At 39.5% G+C, this 17,926-nt stretch overlaps 1 protein-coding gene across 20 annotated transcripts in view; it reads right to left on the bottom strand.

The window, feature by feature from the left end:
• Positions 1-17,926, bottom strand: part of KMT2C (lysine methyltransferase 2C) — a 310,436-nt gene that overhangs the window by 237,215 nt on the left and 55,295 nt on the right. For 15 of the 20 annotated variants that reach the window (XM_074378876.1, XM_074378875.1, XM_074378881.1 and 12 more), the window contains one exon: positions 11,146-11,268. The exons of 4 other annotated variants lie outside the window; for them this stretch is intronic. In XM_074378876.1, coding sequence (XP_074234977.1) covers positions 11,146-11,268 — 123 coding nt within the window. One more of the 20 variants, XM_074378889.1, reaches the window with a different exon arrangement.

The following is a 17,926-nucleotide window of genomic DNA, read 5'->3' as shown; positions in this document are numbered from 1 at the left end:
CCTGCAGAACCATGAACTAAATAAATCTTTTTCCTTTATAAATTACCTAGTCTTGAATATTTTGTTATAGAAACAGAAAATGAACTAAAACAGGAATGAAAGGAATTTCACTACAGGCCTCATGGATACTGAAAGGACAATAAAAGAATAGTATAAACAACTCCACGTACGTTAAGTTTGCTATCTTTAAATGAAATGGACCAATTCATAGGAAATAACAAACTACCAAAACGCACCCAAGATGAAATGTGTAACCTGAACAGCTCTGTAACTATTTAAAAAATTGAATTTATAGTATGAAATCTTCTGAAATAACAAGCTCCAGGCCTTGATGTTTTCACTAATTCTATCCAACATTTTAAGATGAGGTAACACCAACTCTACAGAATCCCTTCCAGAGAACAGGAGGGGATGGCACTTCTCCACTCATTTAATGAGGTCAGCATTATCCCAAAACAAAAATCAGGCAAAGACAATACATAGAAGCAAAACTAAAGACCAATTTCCAAAGTCAACATAAACACAAAAATCATCAAGAATATATTAGCAAATTAAAATCAGGAACATAAAAAGAGTTTTATATACCACACCATGTGGGGTTTATCCTAGGAATGCTACACTTGTTCAATATTCCAAAGATCAATCAATGTAATCCACTGTGTTAGAAGTCTAAATCACTGGTCAACAAACTATGGTCCAGAGATCAAATCGAGTCCTGAACTTGGCCTCTGTAATAATTTTATTGGAATAAAATCATCTATATTTGTTTACATACTGTCTACATCTGCTTTCATGCTACAACAGCAGATATGAGCAGTTACAACAGACAACATACAGCCAACAAAGTCTACTATGTGACCCCTTTACAGAAAAAACATGGGAGTTCACCACCATTAAACACACCTAACAAGAAATGCTAAAGGAAGTTATCTGCATTGAAGCAAAAGAATTCTAAAAACATATTAAAGAATAAAACTCACTATAAAGATAACAATATATTCAAATTCAGAATACTCCAATACTGTAATGGTTTGTCCCTCAATCATATTGAAGTCTAGTATAAATGTAAACAGACAAAAGTATTAAATATTAACTATAGATACAATAATTTGGTAATGGATACATGATATATAAAAGATGTAATTATGAAATCAGTAACATAAAATGTGAAAGAAAAGGTTAAATGTAAGCTTTGGTATACTGTTGAGGATATCAGTTTAAAACAGACTATTAACACTATAAGATGTATTATGTAAGCTTCCTGGTAACCACAAAGAAAAGGCCTGTAGTAGATACATAAAACAAAAAAGAAGCAAAGCATATTACTATCAAAAAAGTCATCAAATCACAAAGGAAGATAGCAAGAAAGGAAGACTGAAACAAAGAAACTACAAGAGTCAGAAAAATCGACAAAATGGTAGTAACTACTTACCTATCAAAAATTATTTTAAATGGAAATAAATAAACACTCCAGAAGACATAGATTGGCTGAGTGGAGTTTTTTTTTTTTTTTCTTTCCTGAGACAGAGTCATGCTCTGTCGCCCAGGCTGGAGTGCAGTGGCACCATCCTGGCTCACTGCAACCTCTGCCTCCCAGGTTCAAGTGATTCTCCTGCCTCAATCTCCCAAGTAGCTGGAACTACAAGTGCCCACCACCATGCCCAGCTAATTTTTTACATTTTTAGTAGAGACGGGGTATCACTGTGTTAGCCAGGATGGTCTTGCATCTCCTGGCCTCATGATCCGCCCACCTCAGCCTCCCAAAGTGCTGGGATTACAGGTGTAAGCCATTGCACCTGGCCATTTTTTCTTATTTTTTCATTTTATTTTATGTTTTTTGAGATAGGAGTCTCACTCTGTCACCTAGGCTGGAGTCCAACTAGTGAGCGTATGATCTCCGCTCACTGCAACCTCCTAGATTCAAGTAGTTCTCCCATCTCAGCCTCCTGAGTAGCTGAGATTACATGAACACACCACCACACCTGGCTAATTTTTTGTATTTTTAGTAGAGACAGAGTTTCATCCTATTGGCCATTCTGGTCTCAAACTCTTGACCTCAGGTGATCCACCTGCCTCAGCCTCCCAAAGTGCTGGGATTACAGGTGTGAGCCACGTCTGGCCTGAGTAGATTTTTAAAAACAAGATCCAACTAGATGCTGCTTACAAGATACATAAAACATAGAAAATCAAAAGCATATCACTACCAAAAAATCATCAAATCACAAAGGAAGACAGCAAGAGAGGAAGACTGAAACAAAGAAACTACAAGAGACAGAAAATTTGACAAAATGGCAGTAGTAACTCCTTACCTACCAATATTTATTTTCAATAAAAGAGTGCAATGGCACAATCTCAGCTCACTGCGACCTCCACCTCACAGGTTCAAGTGATTCTCCTGCCTCAGCCTCCCCAGTAGCTGGGATTACAGGCACCTGTTACCACACCCAGCTAATTTTTGTATGTTTAGTAGAGGCAGTGTTTCACCATGTTGTTCAGGCTGGTCTCGAACTCCTGACTCAGGTGATCCACCCGCCTCAGTGTCCGAAAGTGCTGGGTTTACAGGTTTGAGCCAACACACCAGCTGAGTGGATTTTTAATAATAAGATCCAACGATATGCTGCCTACAAGAGACTCTCTTTAGCTTTAAGGGACTGAAGCAGAAAGTGAAAAGATGGAAAAAGATATTCCACACAAATATTAGCCAAAGACAGCAGAGATCCCTACATAAGATAAAATAGACTTTAAGTCAAAAAGTGTTACAAGAGATCAGAGGTCAATTCATCAAGAGAATATAACATTTATAAATATGTACATACCCCAATTTGGAGCACCTAACAATATAAAGCACTATCAACAGAACTAAAGGGGAAATAGCAATGCAGTAAGAGTGGGGAACTTAAATACCCCACTTTCAACAATGGATAAGTAATCCAGACAAAAATCAGTAAGGAAACACAGACTTGAGCAACATAACAGACCAAATGGACCTAAAAGACACCTACAGAACATTCCAGCCAACAGCAGCTGAATATACATTCTTCTTAAGCATACACAAAATATTCTCCAGGACTGATCACATGTTAGGCCACAAAACAAGTCTTAAAAAATTCAAGAAGAATGAAATCATTTCAACTATCTTTTTTTCTTTTTTTTTTTTTGAGACAAAGTCTCGCACTGTCACCCAGGCTGTAGTGCAGTGGCGTGATCTCGGCTCACTGTAATCTCCGCCTCCTGGGTTCAAGCAATACTTCTGTCTCAGCCTACCAAGTAGCTGAGACAACAGGTGTGTGTCAGCAAGCCCAGCTAATTTTTTTGTATGTTTAGTAGAGACAGGGTTTGGCCAGAATGGTCTCAATCTCCTGACCTCATGATCCGCCCGCCTTGGCCTCCCAAAGTGCTGGGATTACAGGCAATGAGCCACCATGCCCGGTCTCGTTTCAAGTTTCTTTCTAACAACAATGGTATGAAACTAGAAATCAAAGACAGAGGAAGAAAACTGAAAAATCAGGCCGGGCGTGGTGGCTCACGCCTGTAATCCAAGCTCTTTCTAAATAGACGTTGTCTATTTAGAAAGACGGAGGCCAAGGCAGGCGGATCACCTGAGGTCGGGAGTTCAAGACCAGCCTGACCAACACGGTGAAGCCCTGTCTTTAAAAAAAAAGAAAGAAACAAAGAAAACTGGAAAATTCATAAAGAAATCAAAAGGGAAAATCTATCAATGTGGTTATCATATTTAAAAATCAAGGAAAAATGATCATCTCGATAAATGCAGAAAAAAATCAGATACAAATGCAGTCAGACTTCTGTGTCCATGCGTTTACCAGCTGTAAATCCAAATGACTATGGATCAAAAACATACATTTATTATTTTATTACTCTCTCTAACTGTATACTCCATGAAGACTGGAATTCTGTTCTATTCACTGCTGCACCCCCAACAACTAACAGCACCAGATGAAACATAAGCACTCAATATATGTTTTACTGAATGAATAGATGGTTCTGTAACTCAGGACAAAAATATGAAATTAAATTACAAATATTTAGATAACAGCCTAACAATTCTGAAAATAGGCAAGCTACAGTTCTGCCTCCACTGAACAAAATAGTAACATTTCACAGGCAGTCAAACTTTAAAACAAAGCCACTTAACACTGGATGTTGTTGACATTAAGCTAAGTGATAAGAAATAAAGAGACTTGCCGGGCGTAGTGGCTCAAGCCTGTAATCCCAGCACTTTGGGAGGCCGAGGCAGGTGGATCACAAGGTCAAGAGATCAAGACCATCCTGGTCAACATGGTGAAACCCCGTCTCTACTAAAAATACAAAAAATTAGCTGGGCATGGTAGCGCGTGCCTGTAATCCCAGCTACTCAGGAGGCTGAGGCAGAAGAATTGCCTGAACCCAGGAGGCGAAGGTTGCAGTGAGCCAAGATCGCACCATTGCACTCCAGCCTGGGTAACAAGAGCGAAACTCCTTCTCGAAAAATAAAAATAAAAAAAATTAAAAAATAAAAAAAATAAAGAGACTTTAACACCATAAAGGAAGAGGCAAAAGTGTCATAATTAGCAGAAAATATCACCGTCTATTTAGAAAATACAAGTTTATCACGTGAAATGTTAAGAGTTCTTTAAGACTGTCAGATCAACATCGTAACATACAAGCATAAACTTTCCTATACAGCATATTGAACAGTAGAAATAATCTATTTACTGTAATGGAAAGAGGTATCAACAATAAAGTTACTAGAAATAACTTTAATAAGAAATATAAAACTCATAAATATAAAAAAACAGTATCTTGAGACACGAACCTAATTTTTAAAAAAAGGGACAAAGAGTATGAACAAGTAATTCATTTTTAAACAAGAAAATTCAGACAAAATTAATCAACCTATAGAGTAAGATAAAGCATTCAACTTCACCAAGTAATCAGGGAAATCGAACAATTACATGAGAAATAAAAAATACTGGCTGGATCCATTAGCTCATGTCTGTAATCCCAGCACTTTGGGAGGCCAAAGCAGGTGGGTCACTTGAGGCCAGGAGGGAGACTAGCCTGGCCAACATGGTGAAAGACCGTGTCTACTAAAAATACAAAAATTAGCCAGGCTTGGTGCTGCATACCGGTAGTACCAGCTACTCAGGAGGCTGAGACACAAGAATTGCTTGAACCTGGGAGGTAGAGGTTGCAGTGACCCAAGACTGTACAGCTGCACTCCAGCCTAGACAAGACAGCAAGATTCTGTCTCAAGAAATAATAATAAATAATAAAATAATAAAAATTGAAAAGCAATGAATTGTTTAATCATTTTTAAAGTGAATGAATGAGGAAAAGCAAATTCTCGATAGAAAAATAACAAATACGGGCCAGGTGCAGTGGCTCACGTCTGTAATCTCAGCACTTCGTGAGGCTGAGGCTGGCGGATCACGAGGTCAGGAGATTGAGACCATCCTGGCCAACATAATGAAACCCCATCTCTACTAAAAATACAAAGAAGTTATCTGGGTGTGTTGGCACACACTTGTAGTCCCAAGCTACTCGGTAGGCTGAGGCAGAAGAACTGCTTGAATCCAGGAGGCAGAGATTGCAGTGAGCAGAGATCGTGCCACTGCACTATGGCCTGGGATACAGTCGGAGACTCCGTCTCAAAAAAAAAAAAAAAAAAAGAAAGGCCGGGTGCGGTGGCTCAAGCCTGTAATCCCAGCACTTTGGGAGGCCGAGGCGGGTGGATCACGAGGTCGAGAGATCGAGACCATCCTGGTCAACATGGTGAAACCCCGTCTCTACTAAAAGTGCAAAAAAAATTAGCTGGGCATGGTGGCACGTGCCTGTAATCCCAGCTACTCAGGAGGCTGAGGCAGGAGAATTGCCGGAACCCAGGAGGCGGAGGTTGCGGTGAGCCGAGATCGTGCCATTGCACTCCAGCCTGGGTAACAAGGGCGAAACTCCGTCTCAAAAAAAAAGAAAGAAAGAAAAATAACAAATATGGTCCAACAACTGAAAGAGTGAAATAGTCTCTAAACACATCACTAGCAGAGTGATAACGCACTCTGCTAGTCACATTATAGGAAAATCGACACTAGCAGGAGTATAAACTGAACAACCAATCAGGTCAGGTGTTGTGGCTCACACCTGTAATCCCAGCACTTTGGAAGGCCAAGGTAGACAGATCATGCAGTCAGGAGTTTGTGACCAGCCTGGCCAAAATGGTGAAACCCCATCTCTACTAAAAGCATAAAAATTAGCCAAGCATGGTGGTGCACACCTGTCATCCCAGCTACTCAAGAAGCTGAGGCAAGAGAACGGCTTGAACCCAGGAGGCAGAGGTCACAGTGAGCCAAGATCACACCACTGCACTCCAGCCTGAGCAACAGAGAGACTCTGTCTCCAAAAAAAAAAAAAGAAAAGAAAAGAAAAGAAAAGAAAGAAAGAAAAAAAAATGAAGAGTAAAACACAAGGAAAAGATTCATGCAAAATCAGGTTCTCAGAAGTCCCCTGATTAAAAAATAATGGCAAACATTAAGAGGAATATCCATTTTGGTTTACAAACATACCTCATTTTACCGATATTGAGTTTCGTTTTGTTTTGTTTTTGAGATGACCAGGGCTGGAGTGCAGTGACACAATCTCGGCTCACTGCAACCTCCACCTCCCAGGTTCAAGTGATTCTCCTGCCTCAGTCTCCCAAATAGCTGTGATTACAGGCACCTGCCACCATGCCCAGCTAATTTTTTAATATATTCTTTTCTTAGTAGAGATGGGGTTTCACTATGTTGGCCAGGATGGTTTCAAACTTCTGACCTCGTGATCCATCCACCTTGGCCTCCCAAAGTGCTGGGATTACAGGGATGAGCCACCACACCTAGCCAGATGAGTTTTTTTAAATAGTCTGAGTTTTTTTAAATAGTCTAAGTTTTTGGCAACCCTGCATTGAACAAGTCTTCTTTCTTTTTTCCCGTTTTTGTTGTTGTTGTTTGTGTGTTTGGAGACAAGAGTCTTGCTCTGTCGCCCAGGCTGGGGTGCAGTGGCACAATCTCAGCTCACTGCAACCTCCACCTCCCAGGTTCAAGCGATTCTCCTGCCTTGGCCTCCTGGGTAGCTGGGATTATAGGCATCCAACACCACGTCCAGCTAATTTTTGTATTTTTAGTGGAGACGGGGTTTTGCCATGTTGGCCAGGCTGGTCTTAAACTCCTGACCTCAGGTGATCCACCTACCTTGGCCTCCCCCAAAAGTGCTGGGATTACAGGTGTGAGCCACTGCACCCAGCCTGAACAAATCTATTCATATCAATTTCCAGTATCTGTGATAATGATCTATAATCAGTGACTTTCCACCCTTTGCTTGAGAAAGGGTCTTGTTCTATCACCCAGGCTAGAATACAGTGGCACAATCACAGCTCATTGCAGCGTCAACCTTCCAGACTCAAGTACTCAGCCTCTTAAGTAGCTGGAACTACAGCCATGTACCACCACACCCAGCTAATTTCTTTATTTTTCATAGAGATAGGGTGTCACCATGGTGCTCTGGCTAGTCTCAATCTCAAATGATCCTCCTGCCTTGGCCTGCCAAAGCACTGGGATTAAATTAAAGTATGCACAGGAGTGAGCTACCATATTATCTTTGGTGTTGCTATTGTAGTTGTTTTGGAATACCATGAATCATGCCCATATAAGATGGCTAACATATAATGTGTGTTCTGACTCCTCCACCAGCTAGCCATTCCCTATCTTTCTTTCTCCTTCTTTTCAGGCCTCCTGTTTCCACAAGACACAATCATTTAAAATCACACCAATTAGTTAAACCTAATCCCACAATGGCCTCAACAAATTCAGGTGAAAGGAAGAGTCACATGCCTCTAACTTAAATGACAAGCTACAAATGATTAATCTTAGTGGGGAAGGCATATCAAAAAGTGAGAAAGGTCTAAAGCTAGGCCTCTTGTACCAGTTAGTCAATTGTGAATATAAACAAAAAATTCTTAAATGAAATTAAAAGTGCTATGTCAGTGAACACGAAACAATCTTATTGCTAATATGAACAAAGTTTTAGTGGTCCATATGGAAGATCAAAACATCCACAACACTCCCTTAAGCAAAACGCCTAATCCAGGGCAAGGCTCTAACTTTCTTCAATTCTATGAAGGCTGAGAGAGGTGAGAAAACTGCAGAAGAAAAGCTGGAAGCAAGCAGAGGTTGGTTCATGAGGAAAAATGCTCCTGTCATAACATAGAAGTGCAAAGTCAAGCAGCAAGTGCTGACGTAGAAGCTGTAGCAAGTTATCCAGAATATCTAGCTAAGATTGATGGAGACAGCTATACGAAACAAGATTTTTTTTTACATAGACAAAAGAGTATTCTATTAGAAGAAGATGCGATCTAGGACTTTCACAGCTAGAGAAGGAAAATCAATGCCTTGCTTCAAGGGTCAGGCTCAGGCCACACCTGTAATCCCAGCACTTTGGGAGGCCAAGGTAAGAGAACAGCTTGGGCCCAGGAGTTCAAAGCCAGCCTGGGCAACAAGGCAAGACTGTGTCTCTTTTAAAAATAAATTGGTAAGTAGGTAAATAAATAAATCAAGCTGACTCTCTTATAATGGGCTAATGCAGCTGGTAACCTGAAGCTGAAGCTAATGCTCATTTGCCACTCAAAAAGTCCTAGAGCTCTTAAGAATTATGCTATATGGGGCGGGGGAAATAAATAAAACTTAAAAAATAAAAAAAAATAAGAAGAATTATGCTATATCTAATCTGTCTGCTCTCTACATATGGAACAAAAGTCTCCTGGATGTCGGCACATCTGTTTACAGGATGGCTTACTGAATATTTCCAGTCCACTGTCAAGACTTACTGCTAAGGAAAAGAGATTCCTTTCAAAATATCAGCACTCACTAACAATGAAACAGGTCACTAAAGGGCTTTGATAGATATATTCAGTCAGAGAGATGAATGTTACTTTCATGCCTGCCAGTACAATATAACACCTATTCTGCAACCCATGTATAAATGAGTTAATTACATTTTTTTCAGACTTACTGTTTAAGAAATGCATTTTGTAAGGCTATAGCTGCCATAAAAACTGATTCCTGGCAGGGTGTGGTGGCTCAGGTCTATAATGCCAACACTTTGGGAGGGTGAGGCGGACAGATCAATTGAAGCAAGGAGTTCGAGATCAGCGTGGCCAACATGGCAAAACCCCATCTCTACTAAAATGCAAAAATTAGACAGGTGTGATGGTATGCGTCTGTACTCCCAGATACTTCAGAGTCTGAGTCAGGAGAATCGCTTGAACTGGGAGGCAGATGTTTCGGTGAGCTGAGATCGCACCATTGCACCCCAGACTGGGCAACAAAGCGAGACTCCGTCTCAAAAAAAAGGTGGGGGATTACTTTAGTAGGCTTGGGCAAAGTAAACTGAAAACCTTCTAGAAAAGATTCACCATTGTAGATGCCATTAAGAACATTTGTAATTCATGAGAGGAAGTCAAAATATCAACATTAACAGGAGTTTGGAAGAAGTTGATTCCAGCGCTCATGGATGACTTTGACAGGTTCAAGACTCAAGTGGAGGAAGTCACTGCAGATGTAGTAGAAACAGCAAAGATTTAAAAGTGGCGCCTGAAGATGTGACTACTGAATTGTTGCCATCTCATGATAAAACTTGAACAGATGACGAGTTGTTCCTTACAAATGAGCCAAGAAAGTGGTTTCTTAAAGATGGTTGTGAACACTGTTGAATGACAAACAAACGATTTAGAATACTACATAAACTTAGTTGTCAAAGCAGTGGCAGAGTTTGAAATGACTGACTCCAATTTTGAAAATAAGTTCTACTTACAGGTAAAAATTGATATCAAACAGCATCACATGTTACAGAGAAACCTTTCATGAAAGGAAGAGGCAATCGATGGGCAAACTTCATTGTTGTCTTATTTTAAGAAATTGCCGGCCGGGCGCGGTGGCTCAAGCCTGTAATCCCAGCACTTTGGGAGGCCGAGGCGGGTGGATCACGAGGTCGAGAGATCGAGACCAACCATGGTCAACATGGTGAAACCCCGTCTCTACTAAAAAATACAAAAAATTAGCTGGGCATGGTGGTGCGTGCCTATAATCCCAGCTACTCAGGAGGCTGAGGCAGGAGAATTGCCTGAACCCAGGAGGCGGAGGTTGCGGTGAGCCGAGATCGCGCCATTGCACTCCAGCCTGGGTAACAAGAGCGAAACTCCGTCTCAAAAAAAAAAAAAAAAGAAATTGCCAGAGGCACCCCAACCTTTAGCAATCACTGCTGGGATCAGTCAGCTGCCACCAACATCTATCAGCAAATATCTTACAATTTACTGAAAGTTCAGATGATCAGTAGCATTTTTTGGCAATAGAGTATTTTTAAATTAAAGTATGCACATTGGTTTTTTAAAATATAAAGCTATTGCACATTTAATAGACTACAGTAGAATGTAAATATAATATTTACACACACTGGTAAAATATTTGTGTGCCTTGATTTATGGTGATATTCACTTTATTGTGGTGGTCTACAATGGAACCTGCAGTACCTCTAAGATATGCCTGTATTTACTTTGGTACTAATTCTAGATTTACCTCTGCATATATCTGGGTATTTAACTTCCTGGTCTCATGTTCCTTAAATAGTTAATATCAAACAGTAATTATGAATCATGCAGACCAATTAACAAGCCTAACTTCCAATATTTTCTTCACTCTGTATTTCTAACAGTATATTATGCCAGAAGTTCTCGGTTTTGGGGGTGTTGTGTCTTAACTTTTCTATACTCGATTTTCAACTTCAATGAAATGAAAATAAAAGTTCTAACTTCCTTACAAATTTATAAGGAATCAAATGAAATGAAATAAATAAAAGTTGTCCAGTTTCTCCCATCTTCAAAAAACTTCCCCCTACATTTCATTTCAACAACCTGGTTTGTAGAAAGCGTCCATGCATGGCCTCCCTCCGTCCCTCATCTTTCATTCATTTTTTGCGCAAGGCCCTCCCAACACCACTGAAACTTACTCCAATGTCCCTTTAAAATAAAAAAAGCAAATAATTCTAATCCCCATCTTTCCATGCTTTCAGTTGAACTACTTTTTCCAAAACATTGTGCAAGTGTAAAAAAAAAAAAAAAAATACCTAATTGCAGCCACGGTGCGGTGTTTCATGTCTGTAATCCTAGCACTTTGGGAGGCCAAGGCAGAGGGATCACTTGAGTCCAGGAGTTCAAGATCAGGCTGGCAACATGGTGAAACCCCATTTCTACAAAAAAATACAAAAAAATTAACCAGGTATGGTGGTGCATGCTTGTGGTCCCAGCTACATGGGAGGTTAAGGCAGGAGGAACACCGGAGCCCAGGAGGTGGAGGCTACAATGAGCCAAGATCACTGCACCCTAGCCTGGCCAACACAGTAAGATCCTCTCTCAAAAAAAAATGAAAAGTAAAAAGACCTAGCTACATACTGAACTATTTGTCAATTAATTTGAAATCCAAAGTTTATCCTAAAGTTATCCAAAAAATAACCAGGGAGGGGCAGGAAATGATGGTATAGATGAAATGTAGCTGATTAGCCATACATGAATAATTGTTGAAATAAAGTGATGAGACCATGGGGGTTCAATAAAACTTTTTTTTTTTTTTTTTTTTAAACAGAGTCTTACTCTGTCGCACAGGCTGGAGTACAGTTGTACAATCCTGGCTCACTGCAACCAATACCTCCCAGGTTCAAGCGATTCTCTTGCTTTGGCCTCCTGAGTGCTGGAATTACAGGTGCACGCCACCATGCCCGACTAATTTTTGTATTTTTGTAAAGACAGGGATTCACCATGTTGACCAGGCTGGTCTCAAACTCCGGACCTCGTAATCCACCTACCTTGGCCTCCCAAAGTGCTAGGATTACAAGTGTGAGCCATTGTGCCCAACCAAAAGTCTATTTTTATACACATTTTAAAGTTCTATAATAAAACATTTCTTAAAACTTTATTTACTACTTGATCCTAAGTACATACGTATATCTAAAGTAGCACCACACAGTTAGTATATTAGCAAGACTTGTTCAACTTTTTACCCAATGAATAAATTCTTCCTATAACATCCCAGACCAGACATTCAGCCTCTACCTCAATCAATGTAAAGCATGTAATAATCCCCAGATGGAAATACAAATATGAAAAAGGGGCATTCATCAAACTAAAGGAATATGTAATAGAAACCAAAAAAAAAATGTTTCAAGGGCAGTGAAAGCACATGCACAAAAAAACAGGTTAGTCAAAAGACAAATCACTTTATGATTAGTAAAGACTTTACAAGGCAACAAAAGCAAAAACAAACAAGTGGGATGGCATTAAACTAAAAGGCTCTGCAGAACAGAGGAAATGATTAACAAAGTGAATGGCTGAGCACAATGGTTCACGCCTGTAATCCCAGCACTTTTGGAGGCTGTAATGGGAGGATGACTTGCACCCATGAGTTCAAGACCAGCCTGAGTAACACAGTGAGACCCCAGAATCTACAAAAACTAGCCAGGTACAGTATTGCACACCTGTATTCCCAGCTGCTTGGGAGGCTGAGATTGGAGGGTCATTTGAAGCCCAAAAATTCAAAGCTGCAGTCAACTATGATTGCACCACTGCACTCCTGCCTAAGTAACAGAATGAGATAATAAAATTTTTAAAATAAAAATAAAAAATAAAAAGATAGGTAGGATTTACAGACTAAAAAATGGAAAAGAGATTAGAGTGGAAAAAGGAAAGAGGGATACCAAGAATAGCCTGGGCAGGTAGAAATAAGGGTAAAATTCAGCCATGTTCAAAAAGGAACAAATAAAAAGCACTGAAAGGTAAGATAGACCCACCATATTTATGACTTGAATCCCAAGCTAAGAAACTGGAACACAATTTAGTAGAGAGGCTCTTAAAGTTTTACAGCAAAAAACATTAGAATCAGTTATATACTGGGAAAAAACAGCCTCACCATTTTAATAATCCAGATTGGGAAACTAGATCTAAAAAAGTTGTTCAATGGACATCCTTCTGTATAGCAACTTTTGTATAGCATGTTTCTTTTGTATAGCAACTTGAATGGTCATCAAGTTTTGTTCTGTTTTTAATTCACAATGAAAATCTGACTATTCATTTATTCAACAAATATTTGAGTGCCAGCTATGTGTTAGGCACTGTTCTAAACATGCCAATAACATTTATTTAGTGGTACTGATTCTGTACTCCAAAACAATGGTTCTTTACTAGGGCAAGAGAACAATTTTTGCTGCCTAAGGGACATCTGACAATGTCTAAAGACATTTTCGGTTGTCACAGTGTGTGAGGGGATGTACTACTGTATCTAGTGGGTGGAGGCCAGGAATGCTGCTTAACATCCTACAACGCACAGGACATAGTTCCCATGACAAGGAATTAACTAGCCCAACAGCACTAAGGTTGAGAAATACTGTTCTAGAGCAACACATTTCTATTGCCTCTTTCACAGTAACTGTTAATAAACATTAGTTCCATTTTCTCCTATTGGAGTTCTATAAAAGAGACTTGAAAATATCTTAAGAAATGTAAGACCATTTTAATAATTTGGCAAGTAGAAGTAAAGATGTCGTGAATCTTGAGATTTCACTTTCAAAAAGGTATAAGCCACACTTACTTTGCAATATAACTTTTAGAAACAAAGCTGTCTTCTCCTCCTGACACTGATTGTTCTCAAAAACTCTGCTAAGGCCGGGCGCGGTGGCTCACGCCTGTAATCCCAGCACTTTGGGAGGTCGAGGCGGGTGGATCACGAGGTCGAGAGATCGAGACCATCCTGGTCAACATGGTGAAACCCCGTCTCTACTAAAAATACAAAAAACTAGCTGGGCGTGGTGGCGCGTGCCTGTAATCCCAGCTACTTAGGAGGCTGAGGCAGGAGAATTGCCTGAGCCCAGGAGGCGGAGGTTGCGGTGAGCCGAGATCGTGCCATTGCACTCCAGCCTGGGTAACGAGAGCGAAACTCCGTCTCAAAAAAAAAAAAAAAAAAAAAAAAAAAAAAAAAAAACTCTGCTAAAAGCTTTGAGTGATGTTTGATTATTCCTTTTATTTTGGGGTCCTTAACAGCAGTTAATCACCACATTCTGCCAGTTCTTTCCATGTGAATGCCTCACATTTCAATGGATCCTTTTCTATTACCAATGCCATCATCCAAAACAATTTACTAACTCGTTTCTCTAGAGCTGAATGTCTGTGTCTCCTTCCCTCCCAAGCTAACTCTACTCATTAATACGGTATTTTTCACCTGCTCAGAAGTCCATATGGTTGTCTAACAACATACCAAATTAGAACCTAACTCCAGAAGCTTGACATTCAAGGCCTTTTTTTTAACAACTAGCAACAATCCACTTTTCCAACTCTTTTCCCACTGCTCTCCCTCAGGAGTAGTCTTTTTTTTTTTTTTTTTTTTTTTTTTTTTTTTAGCAAAATGACTTATTCTGAGATACACAAACAACCTTTCCACATCAGAGACATCGAAAGCCACTCAGGCTTCACTGAGACGAAAGATACGCTTTCAACTCAGAAGAGCAGTAAGGGATCAACTTATAGGGAAAGCAGATCTAGCCACATTCTTTAAATATGACAGATAACCCCCTTGGCTCATGCTACTGTCCTTATTTATAACAGCTCCTATTTGCTTTTCCACTTCTCTGAACTCCTACTCCTTCAAATCTATCATCTTTTCAAAACTCCAAACACTGAGTAATCTCAGCCACCACTACCTGCCCTGCCCGTACCCGACCCGATGCCTGTGACTTTCAAGTCATTTATTTGGCAACAATCTTGTCATCTCAATTTTACTAGTTCTCATTTGGATTCAGACAACTAAGATTATGATAGATTCATTAGTAAGCTGAAGGGTAAGAAAGGATTATTACATTCCCAGGCCAATTTTCAATGCTTTTGGAAGATTCTGTTAAATTCACAATTTCCAGAACCGACAAGGAATAGGTAAATATATAAACTCATATATTACTGGTAAGAGTATAAATTGGTACAATTATCCTACAGTGATATCTGCCAACATTAAAAATCTTTAAAATCTGTATACCCTTTGGCCTAAGATTTCAACTTGGAAATTTATCATGAGTATATTATAAAGTGTACAAAGGTTTAGCTATAAAGACACTCATCTCTGCATTGTTTCTAACTCTCAAAGATTGGGGGAGAGGGAAAGATTCCTTGCTCAATAAAAAAAGACTATTCAGATGAATCATTTATTTAAGCAATGTAATACTTTGCAACTACTAAAATCCTATAGTATCATGGTTATTGACATGTAACTCTCTTAATAACTATCTTTCCTAAGTGAAAAATACAAACATGATACCACATAACTTATTTCAAATATCTCTATACATTTTTCTACTTTTCTATATTTTCTACGCATCTATATATACATAATTTGTATGTGTGTGGGTGTGTATATGCATGCATGTAAATAAAATATACCTCTAAGTCTTTGTAACCTAAAAATGGCGGAGCAAAATATTTTTATTTTCTGTCATTGATAAATATTTATAATTTAGCTATATTAAATTTCTTCTGATTTAGTAAACATACTTAAGGCCTATTTATAGTTGAATGGCAGTCTTACAAAACCTAACCAACCTTGGTTTAATCTAGCTGTGGGAAAAGCATTTTTAGTAGGAATGTTAGTGCATCTTCCTACATTCCAGTAATCAGACAGTATTTATCATCAATTATGCTAGTGACTTTCACTTTGACATAGGCTAGGCAGCTGCTGGACCAGAAATGCTACAAAAGAATGATGACAGAAAGCTAAGGAGAAGGCTAGGAAGCCTGGAAACTCCAGGAAAGGAGAGATTATATGACACATGCTATGGGAACTAGTTTGTATGTATGGGGCACAAAGCATACACTTAGATAAGAAGTGGGTCGTAAAACTAGAAAGACAATAAATAGAATGTTATGAACGTCAACTCCAGATGCAGACTGTTTAGGCTGAATCCCACCTCTGCTTCTTACTCCGTATATTACCTTACGCAAGTCACTTAACTTCTCCCTGCCATTTCTGCCTCATCTGTATAATGGGGATAACAGACCCTACCTTGGAGGGTTGTCACACTAATGCATTCTGAGAATGGTGCCTGGTACTACAGTTAAGTGCTCATTAGTTATCCAGACTCATCATCATCATTACTTCTATTACTATGATGTGAAGAGTTGCGCTGCTAGGACGGCAACAACTTTTCAACATCAATCACTTTTTTAGACGGCCTCCTTTCTAGCCTTGTTAGTTGCCCAAGTGCTGGAAAGAACAAGAACTAGGACTCTATAAGGAGCTCTGAGAGGTAGACACATATGTGTATGTGTGTGTACACGTGTGTGTGCACGTGCGTGCGTGCAGGCACATATAGACAATAGAGGAATCAAGAGTAATACCAAGACTGAGAATCAAATCTGTATAAGCAGTTCAGAAAAGGGGTATCATGAGTCACTCTCCTCAGTTCTGCCCAAGGAGTTCCACAGTTTGTTGCTATTGTCATTCACTTGGATAAAACCTTTCAATGTCTCTCCATGGCCTTCAGAGCTAAAGAAAGACTATTCCTTGGAAAGACTTAAAACCCATACTACTTATGCAGCCTTATCTCTTGACTCTCTTACAACAAGCTCAGTGAGATTCCAGCCATACTGAATTTCTTCAGTTACAAACTCATTCATGTCTCAGAGCCTTTGCATATGCTACTCCCTCTGCCTGAAAAGTAACCTCTACCTCCTCCAGTAGCAAACTGCTACTTGACCTCCAAAATGCAGCTCAAGAAATCAGAGCTCTTTCCTAATTTCAAGGTAAGTGTCTCTGCTATATGCGTCCCCTATGTGCATACCACCACCACCACCATCACCACCACCACCACTACTACCACACAGCACTGATCCACCATGAGCCAATCACTCCTTCAAGAGATCTTGCCTTTGGGTATTTCCAGATACTTTCATATACAGTAACAGATATGTTAAAAAATAATAATAATTTAAAAAATTTATTAATCACAGCTGGAAAATGTAGTGAACCTACTACTGTTTTAAAAAAAAAAAAAAAAAAAAAAAAAAGGTAAATAAGAGCCATACGTGGTGGCTCATGTCTGTAATCCCAGCACTTTGGGAGGCCAAGGCGGGTGGATCATGAGGTCATGAATTCAAGACCAGCCTGGCACAATGGCGAAAGCCCATCTCTACTAAAAATACAAAAATAATTAGCTGGGCATGGTGGCAGGCACCCATAATCCCAGCTACTTGTAGGCTAAGGTAGAGAACTGCTTGAACCTGGGAGGCAGAGGCTGCAGTGAGCCAAGATCATACCCCTGCACCCCAGCTTGGGCAACAGAGTGAGACTCTGTCTCAAAAAAAAAAAAGGAAAGGTAAACAAGCAAACATTTGTTCTGCTTTTCCTATATGAACAGTTACACTGGATAACCAAGTAAGACATGATGAAAATTTTTCCCTTCATAAAAACGTATTCCAGATAATAAAATTTAGAATAACAGAAACAGAACATCATCATTTTATAGCCCTTAATGAATCAATGGATCTAGACATTGGTCACCAACAGTTGCTATTATCACAAAAAGAGACAACAACATTGTGTGCCTCCTGATGAAAGAATGTACCACAACGTAAGAAGTGGTCTTGTAATAAGACTGAACCAAGCCTCTGGTTCCAACTGCTCATCTGGAAATACAGAATACAGAAATGTCAGGGATAAACTTGGTATTGAATCTCAGAGATACAATCAGCAAAATCCTGACAATGGGAAAGTCTACAGGGCAAATAACATATGTCTTTAACAAATAAATTGCAAGAATAAAAATGACAGTGGTAACCTACAGATTAAGAAACTTAATAACAAGGCCGGGCGCGGTG

The sequence above is a fragment of the Saimiri boliviensis genome, chromosome 10 (genome assembly GCF_048565385.1).
Source record: "Saimiri boliviensis isolate mSaiBol1 chromosome 10, mSaiBol1.pri, whole genome shotgun sequence".
In the NCBI taxonomy this organism is placed as follows: domain Eukaryota; kingdom Metazoa; phylum Chordata; class Mammalia; order Primates; family Cebidae; genus Saimiri; species Saimiri boliviensis.
Note: the sequence above shows the minus strand (reverse complement) of the source record. Positions and strands in the feature narration are given on the sequence as shown.